Source organism: Erythrolamprus reginae, chromosome 2 (genome assembly GCF_031021105.1).
Source record: "Erythrolamprus reginae isolate rEryReg1 chromosome 2, rEryReg1.hap1, whole genome shotgun sequence".
In the NCBI taxonomy this organism is placed as follows: Eukaryota; Metazoa; Chordata; class Lepidosauria; order Squamata; family Dipsadidae; genus Erythrolamprus; species Erythrolamprus reginae.
The window spans coordinates 186,018,632-186,034,057 of NC_091951.1; the positions used below are offsets into that span (position 1 = coordinate 186,018,632).

A 15,426-nucleotide genomic window follows, 5' to 3' on the forward strand; every position below is an offset into this window, starting at 1 on the left:
AATCACATTCGGTGTGAAGTGGGACATGTTTTATTATTTGAATTCTGCATGCTTTGCTTCTTTCATTAAACTGGAGAAAAGAGAACTATGTATTAATGCTCAGCCTCTGAATCCGGCTGCTGAGCATTTTGAATTTTTAGAATCTTTTTTTCCCTCCCACTTTTTAAATGAAACTGGACATGCTGCATCCATCTAGCCACAGAAGAATAGGATATATGCTGACTTGGATTTTGGCCCACTCTTCCCACCTCTTGTTGGGACATTTTAAGAGGCTAGTTGATATGAGCAAGCCCAGGAATCTCAGGAGAATCTTTTATTTGTATTTTATGTTATTTGGTGGTGGAGGTAGAAACTTGATTTGCTGTCATTGCTAGGGGGAGGCATGCATGACTTGATGTCTGCAGAAGCAAAACAGGAACTTTGATTCATCTACTTAATCAAAAGCTGCAACAAGAGAATAGAATAGAATTCTTTATTGGCCAAGTGTTATTGGACACACAAGGAATTTGTCTTTGGTGCATATGATCTCAGCTTACGTAAAAGGAAAAAAAAGAAAAAAAATACATTCATCAAGAATCATAAGACATAACACAGTGATTACTAATAAGCAATCAAATCATAGTAGGAAACAAACAGAACAATATAAATCATAAAAATAAAGCAACATGGTTATAGTCACAAGTGGGAGGAGATAGGTAACAGGAAGGATGAGAAGAATAATATAATGTGGCGAGGGGGGCGTTTGCCCAGGTTCACCTGGTGCACCAGTTGCGGCCCTACCTGGACTGGGAGTCACTGCTCAGTCACTCATGGCCTCATCACCTCGAGGTTTGACTACTGTAATGCTCTCTACATGGGGCTACCTTTGAAAAATGTTCGGAAACTTCAGATTGTGCTGAATGCAGTTGCGAGAGCAATCATGGGCGTCCCTAGGTATGCCCATGTTACACCAACACTCCGCAGTCTGCATTGGTTGCCGATCAGTTTCCGGTCACAATTCAAAGTGTTGGTTATGACCTATAAAGCCCTTCATGGCATTGGGCCAGAATACCTCCGGGACCGTCTTCTGCCGCATGAATCCCAGCGACTGGTTAGGTCCCACAGAGTCGGCCTTCTCCGGGTCCCATCGATGAAACAATGTCATCTGGCGGGACCCAGGGGAAGAGCCTTTTCTGTGGCGGCCCCGACTCTGGAATCAGCTCCCCCCAGAGATTAGAATTGCCCCCGCCCTCCTTGCCTTTCGCAAGCTCCTTAAAACCCACCTCTGTCATGAGGCATGGGGGAATTGAGATACTCCTTTCCCCCCAGGCCTATACAAGTTATGCATGGTATGTTTGTCTGTATGTTTTGTTTTTTAATAAGGGTTTTTTAAATGATTTTTTAATTATTGGATTTGTAATATATTGTTTCTATTGTTGCTATGAGCCGCCCCATGTCTGCAGAGAGGGGCGGCATACAAATCTAATAAATAAATAAATAAATTAATAATAATAATAATAATAATAATAATAATAATAATAGCAATACAGTAAATAGTTTGACAGCGTTGTGGGAATTACTTGTTTAGCAGAGTGATGGCATGTGGGAAAAAAACTGTCCTTATGTCTAGTTGTTCTGGTGTGTAGTGCTCTATAATGTCCGGGTAAAAGTTGAAACAATTTATGTCCAGGTGTGAAGGGTCTGTAAATATTTTCACAGCCCTCTTTTTGACTCGTGCTGAAACCAGGTCCTCAATGGAAGGCAGGTTGGCAGCAATCGTTTTTTCTGCAGTTCTATACTCTGTTTTTTCCAGTTCTATGTTTTTTGCAGTTCTACGTTCTATAATTATTTCTGCAGTTCTATAGGAATCAACGACAGGCAATTCTGTGAAACAATCACGGTGTGTATCACAACACACAACCTGGTAGTCGGTGTCAAAGAACTATACGTATGTATATATTTCTTGTAATTGAATAATGAGGTATTTACTGAGGGCAAGTGCTAAAGGACACTCTCCTCTGCCTAGCCACAATGCTCTTATCCTCTTCTACAGTAGGTGCACTATTTGCTGGTACCACTATTTGCCTGGCAATCCTGTCATTTTTCCGTCAGGAAAAAATAAGCCCCCAAAGCATACTTTCTATTATTGTTATAATTTACTAAAAATTTATCAGATTTAGCAACCCCCACAAAACCAATTTACAATCATTCATTTAATGATCATTTGAAGTTATGAAGACACTGAAAAAAATGACTTACAAAAGGTCCTTGCATTCATGACGGCTGCAATGTTCCTGGGGTTACATGATCAACATTTTGGCCCTTGGCAATTGGCATGTATTCACAACATTTGCAGCATCCTGGGATCACGGGATCACTATTTGCAATCTTCCCAGGAAGCTTCCAAAAAACAAAGTTCATAAGGGGGAGCTGTATTTGCTTAATGACCATGGGATCTGCTTAACGGCTCTGGCCGTTAAAGGCCGTAAAATTGGGCAAGACTCTCTTAATGACTGCACTGTTAGGGACGAAAGGTCCCAATAATGGTTATACGTTGAGGACTACCTGTAGTCAGTGTTCCCTCTAATTTTTTGGGGGGGTGGGCGGAAAAGTATAGTGTCTGAGCGGCAGTCCCTTTGGGACTGGGCGGCACAGAAATAATAAATAAACAAACAAACAAACAACCAACCAACCAACCAACCAACCAACCAACCAACCAACCAACCCACCCTGTTTTGCCTCAGAGAATTTCAAAATAAAATACTGTACTGTGTGTCTATAACAGTGAGCTCATAATAGGGCAACTCTATCAATATCAAAATGCCACTTAAATAGTTGAGCTAGTTTCAAACTAGATTTTGATTTTCTTTCTCTCTTCCTTACTCCCATTCTTTTTCTTTCTCTTTTCCTTCCTCTCTTTTTTCTATCTGTTTCTCTCTCTTCCTCTCTCTCTCCTTCCCTCTCACTCTTTCCCTCTCGGCTTCTGGGCAGGTTTGGAAAACTCTGAGTTGATGATGATTTTTAAGTGAGCGATTGCTCACTGCTCAGCTTAGAGGGAACTATGCCTGTAGTTCTTCTTTACACAATGCTTCAAAATGATTATACTCTAATCATTTTTTAAAAAAAAAAGGATCAGAGAAATTATGGCAAAAAATAAATAAAAATCCTCCATTTCAGATCTTACAGTATGTCTGCCTGTTAGAGGAAACAATATTGGCTTATTAGTGTTGACTTGCTACAAGTATATTCATCCACTCAAGCTAGCTAGGATGGCTTTCAATCTTTATATTTTAAGCAAGAATGAAAGCCCAGAAGAAACCACAATTGTCCCATTCTAAGGGATGCAGATGAAAGAACCAAAATACGCAAGGACAGCCTAACTTGTTGCTTATATCCTAAGATTTTTATTAATATTGCTTCTTCATTGCTTATTTGACCCCTATGACAATCATTGTTGTACCACATGATTCTTGACAAATGTATGTTTTATTTTATGTACACTGAGAGTATATGCACCAAGACAAATTCCTTGTGTGTCCAATCACACTTGGCCAATAAAATTCTATTCTATTATAGCTAAAGGAAATAACTGAAGCTGTTTTCCTCTATCAAGCATTCTTCAGGTATGCTGAAATTGCAATTTCCTATGTTCTCAGCCAATGTGAGAGAGAGATGACCTGGAAGGGTTTTTCTTCTCCATTTGAGACTTTATAACCAAGACAATTTCTTACAAGATTTGTAGCCTGTCAGTCTTGTTTTTTAAAGATCCCAAATACAATTGATAAACGAGAAGAAGGATGCCCTATGGCCTTCTCTGTGTTACATGGCCTGTTGCTAGACTGCCAGGAATATTTTCCTCAAACCTGTGCATGTTAGAGGAGAGATTAATCTGGGCTTTGCAAATGCCTTCCCAGCAAAGTGCTAGGTGAGGTTTCAAATGTATTAAGTGATCACCTAACACTTAAGAAAACTGACGCCTGGGAGTAGAAAAGGAAGCTGAGCTGTCAACTATTGTTTGTCACCCTGAAATTACACAGGATGTGTTAAATAACTGTCTGTAAATCTTTTACTTTTAAGGCATAACATCTGACACCTCTGTAATACATAAAAAAGCAGAGATCTATTTAGTAGCCTTTCTCTTTCTTTCTTTCCTTCTTTCCTTCTTTTTCTCTCTCTCTTTCCTCCCTCCCCCCTCGTTTCTCCCCCCCTCCTTTCGTTACCTTGATTAACTGAAGTCTGCAAAACAAGTGGAACAAACATACCTAGTGCATCTTTCAGCTGTGGTGAGGGGGGCGTTTGCCCAGGTTCGCCTGGTGCACCAGTTGCGGCCCTATCTGGACTGGGACTCACTGCTCACAGTCACTCATGCCCTCATCACCTCAAGGTTCGACTATTGTAATGCTCTCTACATGGGGCTACCTTCAGATCGTGCAGAATGCAGCTGCGAGAGCAATCATGGGCTTCCCAAGGTATGCCCATGTTACACCAACACTCCGCAGTCTGCATTGGTTGCCGATCAATTTCCGGTCACAATTATGACCTATAAAGCCCTTCATGGCATCGGACCAGAATATCTCCGGGACCGCCTTCTGCCGCACGAATCCCAGCGACCGGTTAGGTCCCACAGAGTTGGCCTTCTCCGGGTCCCGTTGACTAAGCAATGTCGTTTGGCGGGACCCAGGAGAAGAGCCTTCTCTGTGGCGGCCCGACCCTCTGGAACTAGCTCCCCCCAGATATCAGAGTTGCCCCCACCCTCCTTGCCTTTCGCAAGCTCCTTAAAACCCACCTCTGTCGTCCCTTCCCCCTAGGCTTATAGAATTTGTACATGGTATGCTTGTATGTATGAGTGGTTCTTTAAATTGGGGTTTTTTAGATTGTTTTTAATATTAGATTTGTTTACATTGTCTTTTTATATTGTTGTTAGTCGCCCCGAGTCTTCGGAGAGGGGCGGCATACAAATCTAATAAATACAATACAATACAATACTATCAATTTTACAATGGGCTGTATTAACCATTTCCCTTTAAACTGAACTGGAACATGGCGCATACCTGCTATGATGACGGAGTCTGTTCTGGAAGGACCAAATTTCAATGTCATCTCATGCTTGAGTTTATGAACAGCCAGGTGATCTTCATTGGTAAATCTCTGGAATGAGACAAGTACATGCATTTTTATCCCAGAATTTTACATTCTGCAGCAGGATTCAGGTTGGGAAAGAAAGGCCCTAAGACAGAGGCTATAATAAAATCTCTAAAGTGTGTGCTAAACAAAACAGAGCATGACAGATTGTGAGAGAAGTGCTGTACAAACACAATCTCTCTAAATTGAATGGGGAGGGGAGGAGAACCATAAAATACAGCGCTCTCAGCTAACAGAAGGAAGTGGATTTAAGAATCAAACTTTTAAAAAAGGGAGGGAAGGCAACAGTGTGTAGTTACTACAACTCAACCAGGAATCGTGTGTTGCTTTCTCTGCAGTATCCTGCAAAATGTGTCAATTTTGTTATTGACTAATGGAGAGAGAAATTATTTACTACTGGCAAAGAAGGGGTGGTGGGAAGGATCAGCTAATGGTTTGAGTTGTGCCAAATAGAGCTGGCATATACAAGGTGATTTGATCCCGCCGTTTATGAAACATGACAGAACTAAGCTGGCCCAAGGTCTTTATTCTAATGGATGCAAACACAGAAATGCAACAACTCAATCATTGCTCACAGCGTATAATGGCCTGCATATCTTGTGTGCCAGAATATGCTATGCTGCACCTGCAGCGTGATTACAAGAAGGGATTAAGCATAGCTGGTCTCTGGGACCTTGGTAGCAAACATGGACACCCTTCCCTGCCAAGGCCTCAAGGATGTATCCTATAGTCTGCTAGGGGCTTCTAAGCAATTTAAAAATGTTGATTAAGCCTCTGCATTTTAGCTAGTCACTGAAATTGTGTAAAAACCGTTCTTCCTGGAGAATGGAAGAAAGGAAACAAACAACAGCTATCTTTGTTAGAGAAAGATACCTTATATTGTATTCCATTTCCTACTACAGTAAATGCACAAAAACCAGCAGTTTTCTTGTTTCAAAAGAAAAGAAAATGTTTTGTTACTTTCGCTTAGTTGATAAAGGTTAAAATGCCATCTTCACCACAGTTCTACAGAGTAGTTGTCACACAACTATCAAGTGCCAGGACAAATCAGTACTGTACAACAGGTAGTCCTCGACTTGCGACCACAATTGGACCCAAAATTTCTGTCCTAATTGAGACATTTGTTAAGTGAGTTTTGCCCCTTTGTATGACCTTTCTTGCCTTAGAGTTGTTAAGCGAATTACTGCAACCATCAGGTTAGTAACACGGTTGTTAATCTGGCTTCTCCACTGACTTTGCTTGCCAGAAGGTCACAAAAGGTGATCGTGTAACTGTCATAAATATGAGCCTGTTGCCAAGCATCTGAATTCTGATCACATGATCATGGGGACACCGCCAAGGCTGTAACTGTGGAAAATGGTCATAACCAGTGGTGGGTTGTTGCTGGTTTGGAATGGTTCACACATACCGGTGGCGAACCTGCCCGCCGAACCAGCAGCAACGGCTGGCTGTCCACCCCCCCGAACCGGTTCTTTGGTTGTTGTGGCTGGCAAAGAACCTCTGTGCATGCGCAAGAGGATCATTTGCGCAATATGATGGGGTGCGCTCGTTCACTTTACTCGTGCGCACTCCCAAAACACGCAATTCCATTGCAATGCGAACTGGTAGGGAAGGTAAGTGGGACCCACCTCTAGTCATAAGTCACTGTTTTCCGTGCTGTTGTAACTTTGAACGGTCACTAAATGAATAGTTGTAAGCCAAGGACTACCTGTACTTCATCCTGTGGCTACTCAGAGCAAACTAGTAGCCCTACACCGAACTGAAACTATATTCCAATCTCCTATTTATTATATGTTCTTTTGGTTCTAGATTCGGAAAAGGAAAAAAATTCCTTCTGAGTGACTACTGAGTGACTACAACTATGTCTCTCTCTCTCCCTCTCTCTTTATGACAATGTCCAGAAGCAGTTTGCTGCTGCTGCTGTATTCTGGAATGCTTTTTTTAAAAATTCCAGCCCAGCCATATAGATGCTTAAAGCAAAGTAAAAGGTTATTAGCTATGCAAGTATTAAAATCAGTTTCTCTTCTTGTGAGTTAACAAAAGGTTCAGGAGGGAAGTGTTTTCAATAGGAAAGTGAACACAAGAATAAGGTTGCACAATCTGAGGTTAATTGGGGGAAAGATTAGAAGTAATGTGAGACAATATTATTTTACTGAAGGAGTAGTAGATGCTTGGAACAAACTTCCAGCAGACGTGGTTGGTAAATCCACAGTAACTGAATTTAAACATGCCTGGGATAAACATATATCCATCCTAAGATAAAATACAAGAAATAGTATAAGGGCAGACTAGATGGACCGTGAGGTCTATTTCTGCCGTCAATCTTCTATGTTTCTAAAAATCAGGATCCATGGTTTACACCAGATCTTGCACGTATGCTCTAGGCCAGGGGTGTCAAACTGACAGCCCGTGGGCCGGATGCTCCGCAAATGGAAAAACCATGGCGAAACATCACTTGAGGGCAATGTGGCGCCCTGGCTTTGATATCCGTAATCTAGGTGGATACCACTACCTGAGAAGCCATACTCAAGAATGAATCAGATTACAGGTAGTGGCATCGGACCAGAATATCTACGGGACCGTCTTCTGCCGCACGATTCCCAGCGACCAGTTAGGTCCCACAGAGTTGGCCTTCTCTGGGTCCCGTCGACTAAACAATGTTGTTTGGTGGGACCCAGGGGAAGAGCCTTCTCTGTGGCGGCCCTGACCCTCTGGAACCAACTCCCCCCCAGATATCAGAGTTGCCCCCACCCTCCTTGCCTTTCGTAAGCTTCTTAAAACCCACCTCTGTCGTCAGGCATGGGGGTATTGAGATATTCCCTTCCCCCTAGGCTTATAAAATTTATGCATGGTATGTCTGTATGTATGATTGGTTCTTTAAATTGGGGTTTTTAAAATTACTTTTAATATTAGATTTGTTTACATTGTCTTTTTACTGTTGTTAGCCGCCTCGCGTCTGCAGAGAGGGACGGCATACAAATCAAATAAAATCAAATCAAGTCAAATCAAATAAATAAATAAATTCATTCATTCATTCATTCATTCATTCATTCATTCATTCATTCATTCATTCATTCATTCATTCAGTGTCTGTTTGAAGTTAAAATGACTAGTCCCTCTAATTATGGCCACACCAGTGCTCTCACAGTCACACAATCAAAATTCAATTGCAGGGGTGGTTGAATTGCCCCACCCCACCTCACTGGTCTCCCCCTCATCTCCACCCCTTTGGATCCCTTGTATTCTCTCATATACTCCTACAATCTCCCTCCTGCTGCTGGCCTGGGATCCAGGTGTTCTGTGGAGATGCAGCCCTGGGACGTGCAGGGTGAATACGGCAGGGTATCAAAGCGCCATCTGGCCAGGAAGGGGAAGGGGCAGGAAGATGGTGAGGCAAAGTATTGTTAGTATAAGGCAATAGCAATAGACTTATATACCCCTCCACAGTGCTTTACAGCGGTTTACAGAGTCAGCACATTGCCCCCAAGAATCTGGATCCTCATTTAATGACCTCAGAAGGATGGAAAGCTGAGTCAACTGGCCAGGATTGAACCATTGGCAGTCGGCAAAATTAGCCTGCAATACTGCATTCTAACCACTGCGCCGTCACAGCTCCCTGGGTAAAGTTGGAGGCTGTGTGGGAGGCAATGTTTGGGATGGCAGGAGACTGGAAGAAGCAGAGGGACGTGGGCTTCCCAGAGTTGCAGTGTGCATTCTGCGGCTCATGATGGAAGCGCTCCTGGAAAATCAGCCTGTCTATAATTCACTCTTCTGTGTATTTATTTTGTGATTTGAAGCTCATTTAGACAAACCACATCAATAGATTTCCTTCATATTAGTCACTCACATTTGCACAATATTCAATCTATATTTGTCACCCATTCACTTTGATCCTATCTTTTCCTGTTTACTCATGCAAGCTTGATTCAATCATTTCCACCCCTATTCAATTTCCCTTTATGTTTGTCCTCACATATCCAACTTTCACTTCCATGTAGCAAACTGGGCAGATCTGACCTGCTACACCTCTACTTGTAGGGTGGAACTAACGACCAAGAATGGGATGACACCGTTCCTTCAGCCAATAAGTACCAGTCTGTCAAATTGCGTTTCTTCGTCCTCTTGCCTTAATTCCCCCTCTTCGACGAAGGACAGACTCGGTGTGTAGCTCCCAGGGCAAGCAATATACAGTGATCCCCCGGGTATTGCGATCCCGATCATTGCGAAACGGCTATATGGCGATTTTTCAACCCAGAAGTACAAACACCATCTGCGCATGCGTGCCCTTTTTTTCTATGGCCACGCATGCGTAGATGGCGCCGGGCAGATCAGCTGCTGGGCGGCTTCCCTGGGTCTTCCCCCTCTTGCTGGCGGGAGGGTGGGTGATTGCCGCTTAAGCCCAAGCTTTGTGGGTGATTGCAGCTTAAGCCCAAGGAAATCCTGCATCCAGACATAATTAAAATGGAAAGCCACCATAAATCTTCTGCTTGTTTAAAGGCCCCCCCCAGCACCCGCTCGCCCGCCCTTCGCCCGGTGTTTTTACTTCCGCAGCGCTACTTCGCGCAAAACCGATCATTGCGAGGGGTCCTGGAACGGAACCCTCGCAATGATCGGGGGATCACTGTAGAAGAAAACAATTTGATGTCCTGAAGGCCAGACCAGACTAACTTTGGGTGGGATTGGAGGTTAGCTCCCTACGCGAAGAGGCGTATCAGGTAAGACCAATGCCCCTTCTCCATAGTGGGTGGAGCTAAACTCCAAGAATAAGACATACCAAAGCAGTCTGTCCATTGGAAGGGCTACGTTTGGAAGAAACACAATTTGACAGACTCAATCCTTATTGGCTGAAGAAACGGTGTCATCCCATTCTTGGAGGTTAGCTCCACCCATTATGGAGAAACATACTACTATACTCATTTTTGCTTCTTTTGGACAGTATTTGTTTCAAACTAAGTACTGTACAGTGGTACCTCATCTTACGAACGCCTCTTCTAACAAACTTTTCGAGATACGAACCCGGTGTTTAAGATTTTTTTTGCTTCTTCTTCCGAACTATTTTCACCTTACGAACCCAAGCCACTACTGCTGGGATGAAGGGGTTTCTTTTTCCCCCCTTTTTTGAAGAAAGAAAAGGGAGGGGCGGCTTGGAGGGGGAAAGAGTTTGCATTTAAAAAAGTAGAACAGCCTGCTTGCACAGGCACTGAAAGGGTGTCTTTTGAAGAAAGAAAAGGGAGGGGCGCCCCCCTTGCCTTTCTTCCTTCCCACTCACCCTTTAGCCTAGCCTTGCTTCTTCCACCCGCCCCCTTTAGCTGCTCCTCCCTGCCCTCTGTTCGCCTCCCTTCTAAAGTTTGGGATTTTCCTGAAGGATTTGCACGCATTATTTGCTTTTACATTGATTCCTATGGGAAACATTGTTTCGTCTTACGAACTTTTCACCTTACAAACCTCCTCCTGGAACCAATTAAGTTCGTATCATGAGGTACCACTGTACTATTCAATACTTTTCCACCAATATTTGCATATTTTTTTCTATCAAACTTCCCCTCTTCAATAATTATTCTGGGACCCAAGTAATGTTTGCAGCAGAAACAAACTACAGTAGTCCCTCGCTATACCGCGCTTCACCTACTGCGGCTTCACTTCATCACGGGTTTCTGAGGAAGTCGATTGGCAGATTTAAACAGCCCACCGAACTCGATCGGCAGGTTTTTCAAAAAAAAAAATATATATCTAAAATTGTAAATACTGTATTTAAATACTGTATCTAAAATAAATACTGTGTGGGAAGGGTTTATAAACACTTAAAACAATGAAAACTTACCAAACAATTACAATATAAATACTTAAATAAGTACTATCAGTCGATAAATTCCCCATCGCGGATTTCACCTATCGCGGCCAGGTCTGGAACGTAACACCAGCGATAGGTGAGGGACTACTGTATTTATTATTCTTTGTTTAGAAATGAGAATTGTTTCCTGACCAAGAAGAATAACAATAAGCCATTATGATGCCTTGAATCGAGTTTAAAAACATGAAATGATATCCACCACCTCCCCTCGTATTATGGGACTGAGAAGACTCAGCTTTTTGGTCTTGTGTATCAAGAATGCCAAAACAGTTGTAAAAGGTAGTGTAATGCAGAGGGAGAGCAGGTGGTAAATTGATGGATAAATGCACGTTGTGTACTTCACAACTGAATGGGCATCTAAAGAGTTTTCATCACAACTCAAGTGACAAACCATTAAATTGTAACACTGCTCCAAGCAGAGTTAGAGGAACATCCAGCAGAAAAATGTAAGGCTCCATACTATGTAATTACCCATATGCATATTTTGCTAACTGGAGTAAAATATGCAGTATGATTGCTGCATTATTTATTGCACAGTTGAATTCATATGGTTGGTGAAGCTCTTCTATTGATACTGGGAATTTACCTTGGGAACTGACCCTAATCCTACCTTGCAGAGATATATCTGTTTTTATATTCATGCCACACATCCTTCTATCAGCACTGCTAAAAGAAAGCACACTTCCTTGCTCTACAATGCAGAAGTTTACAAGGTTTGATAGGGTTTTAGTAGCTTTACAATGTGCTTCATGCAAACCGAAACAGATTCAGCTGCTTTCTAATTAATGCCAAAACCTGGAGGCAAAATGTAACGTTTCAGCTCTAAATCATTTGTCTGCATACAGAAGGCAAAGTGATGGAACATAAAATGAAAAGGATAGGAACTGGAAATACAAAATCAGTATTTTTAATCTCTCTCAAATTTGCCACTTCCAAACTTTGGGAAGGCTTTGTCAGGCATGGACTGAGGGAATAATATCTCTGCCAAATTTTGTAATAATATTAGAAAACTGCAATGGCTAGCATTTCACTTCTATGCAACATAAAACACAGTTTGCATTGGGTTTGATAACCCTAAACATGTGCTCTCCGCTTCTATCCACATATAAAATACTCAGTTTGAGAAAACCATAGGACATCAAAGCCATTTCACTTCTCCAGCCTCTCTTATGAAGTTAAAGGGATTCCTTCAATATGTGTAGATGTGAATTTATTCCAAGGGACAGAATATATTCAAAGCCACTAATTACTATTATATGTTCAATGCAAATATACTCCAAAAGAGAAAGTCTGAAATACAGATGAGAACCGTATTTTTCGGAGTATAAAATGCACCTTCTCCTGCCCCCCCACAAGAGGGTCAAAATAATAATAATAATAATAATAATAATAATAATAATAATAATAATAATAACAACAACAACAACAACAACAACTGGAACTTGTGCCGGAACTACCATTTACCAGTGGCAAAGAACTGGTGGGATCATAAGCCCGAAAAAGTGGTCGAAAATGAGCAAGCAAAACTACTGTGGGACTTCCGACTGACTGAATTCTGAAGCATAACACACCAGACATTGTGATCGTGGAGAAAAAGAAAGTATGGATCATCGACATCGCAATCCCAGGAAACAGCAGAATTGAGGAGAAGCAGCTAGAGAAATTAGTGAAATACGAAGATCTAAAAATCGAGCTGCAACGACTCTGGCATAAGCCAGTGAAAGTGATCCCAGTGGTACTTGGCACGCTGGGCGCAGTACCAAAGGATCTCAGCAGAAAACCATCGGAATTGACAAGGTCTCCACCTGTCAATTGCAAAAGGCCGCTTTACTGGGATCGGCAAACATAATTCGCCGCTACATCACGCAGTCCTAGGTGCTTGGGAAGTGCCCGACTGGTGATGAAATACGAAATCCAGCATAGTGATCTCGTTTGCTGTGTTGTACTGACATAATAATAATAATAATAATAATAATAATAATAATAATAATAATAATAATTTATTAGATTTGTATGCCGCCCCTCTCCGAAGACTCGGGGCCGGTGCATCTTATACATACATCGAATACAGCCATTTTTGCCCTCCTGAAGTCCCATTTTTGGCCTCCTGTGTCCCATTTTTTCAAAAAATGGGCCCATTTTTCACAAAAATGTGGTGCACACTGCACAGAGGGTTTAGGAGGCCTGCAGCATGTTCTTGGGGGCTAGGGGAAGGCAAAGACACCCCTATATTTGCAATAAAGTGGGTGAAAAGGGACAGTTTTTTTCAAAAACGGGCATTTTTGCCTTCCCCCCCAGCTCCCAGGTGCACTCTGTAGACTTCCCAAACCCTCTGCCCACCCCATTTTTCTTTGTTACAAAAAAACGAGTCCATTTTTTCAAAAAACGGGGCATGCAGAGTGTTTGGGAGGCTTACAGAGTGTCTTATACACTGGGGTGTCTTTTTGCTAGAATAAAGTTTCTGCATGCGAAAAGCAGGACTACTCAGATTAATCTTTGCTTACATTATTCTCCAAGAACGATGCTTTCTTTTCAAACTATACTACCATTAGCTACGTAAGTGGTATTTTCATCTATACCACAGAAAAAAGAAGGCAGAATTGGCCATGCTGCAGTGTCAATACTGATTCAGGCTAAGACAATTGCTTTGGTTATGGTTGCACAGAAAACTTACGGTTTCTGACCTGCAAAACCTTATGAGATATTTTGGTCAATTAAATAGTATGTGATTTACCCCGTTCATGTGCTATGGTTAGTCTATGATTCTAAACATCAAATACATAAGACAGACCATAAATGTTTTCAACCCAGGAAAGCTGAATTTCATGTATATACAGTAGTTACAGTAACAGACTCTCTCTATGAACTAAATCTGTGAATCAATATTCAGTCAAATTATTTTATTACATTTTCTTTAATAACTTTTTAATATCTTTTTCTTATCACCTACCCCAGAAATTTGATTAATTTCCATGCTCTCAATTTACTGTCTGTATCCCTTCAGCCCTTATCAATCCATGATACCTACTATAATGTATACTCTTTTCTGGAGTAGAAGATGCTGTACTATCCTATTATTTAGAACATTCCATTTCCTCAACGGTTTCAGAAAGTGCTGTGAAACATTTGGCAAGGAAATGCACAAATTTTCTTTCTTTCTTTCCTTCCTTCTTTCTTTTTCATTCTTTTTCTCCCTCCCTTCCTTCTTTCTCTCTCTCCCCTCCCTTCCTTTCCCTCTTTCTTCCTCTTTACTATTTCTTAATACAATATTTTCCTCCTTATTCCCTAATATAAAAATATAAGTGGCAGGTTGTAATTTTTCAACCTCAACATTCTCCAATCACCATTGTGCTCCCATCTCTCTCTTTTTTTGATCCCTTTAAGTCAGTGGTTACTCCTGCAGACAGACCAAGCTGGTCCCTGCAATTTCCCTGACAAAATTTCAGACACGGCTAATCCTTGCCTCTTTCCTGGGGCCAAAAGAGAGTCAGAGACTCGCTCAAGATCACCCAGCTGGCTTTGTGCCAAAGGCAAGTGTAGAACTTATAGTCTCTTAGTTTCTATCCTGATACCTTAACCCAGGGATGACGAACCTTTTTTTCCTTGGGTGCCGAAAGAGCAGGCGCATGCACTATCGCACATGTGCGAGTGCTCACACTCAAAATTCAATACCTGGGGAGGGTGAAAACAGCTTCCCCTGCCTGCCCGGAGGCCCTATGGAAGGCCGGAAACGGACTGTTTCCCAACTTCTGGTGGGCCCAGTAGGCTCATGTTTTGCCTCCCCAGGCTCCAAAGGCTTCCCTCCTTCCTCCACATCCCTGGAGGCTCCCTGGAAGCTAAAAACGCCTTCCCAGAGCTGGCGGGCACACACATGCATGTTGGAGCTGAGCTAGGGCAACGGCTCGTGTGTCAGCAGATATGGTTCCGTGCGCCACCTGTGGCATCCGTGCCATAGGTTCGCCATCACTGCCTTAACCATTATACCAACAAGTTTTTACAAGACAAATAATAAATGTATCTCCTGTCTGCAAACAGATCAGTCATTAGTTCAAACAAAGATCGAAAAGGAGGGCAAGCTTGAGGTCTGTTTCAGTTTTCTTAGAGGAAAATTAATCTATTATTGCTCCTGCATAAATGTCAATATAAGTAAGAATTAATGTTGAATATATTCTGGAGACCTCACCTACAAAAAGATATTGACAAAATTGAACGGGTCTAAAGACAGGCTACAAGAATGGTGGAAGGTCTTAAGCATAAAACGTATCAGGAAAGACTTAATGAACTCAATCTATATAGTCTGGAGGACAGAAGGAAAAGGGGGGACATGATCGAAACATTTAAATATGTTAAAGGGTTAAATAAGGTCCAGGAGGGAAGTGTTTTTAATAGGAAAGAGAACACAAGAACAAGGGGACACAATCTGAAGTTAGTTGGGGGAAAGATCAAAAGCAACA

General features: G+C 42.0%; 1 protein-coding gene across 2 annotated transcripts in view; it reads right to left on the reverse strand.

Moving 5' to 3' along the window:
* The window catches only part of ATF7 (activating transcription factor 7), a 153,386-nt gene that overhangs the window by 34,976 nt on the left and 102,984 nt on the right, over positions 1-15,426 (reverse strand). For both annotated transcript variants that reach the window (XM_070740808.1, XM_070740810.1), the window contains exon 3: positions 5,031-5,127. In XM_070740808.1, the coding sequence (XP_070596909.1) occupies positions 5,031-5,127 (97 nt within the window). The remainder of the gene's footprint in view (positions 1-5,030; positions 5,128-15,426) is intronic.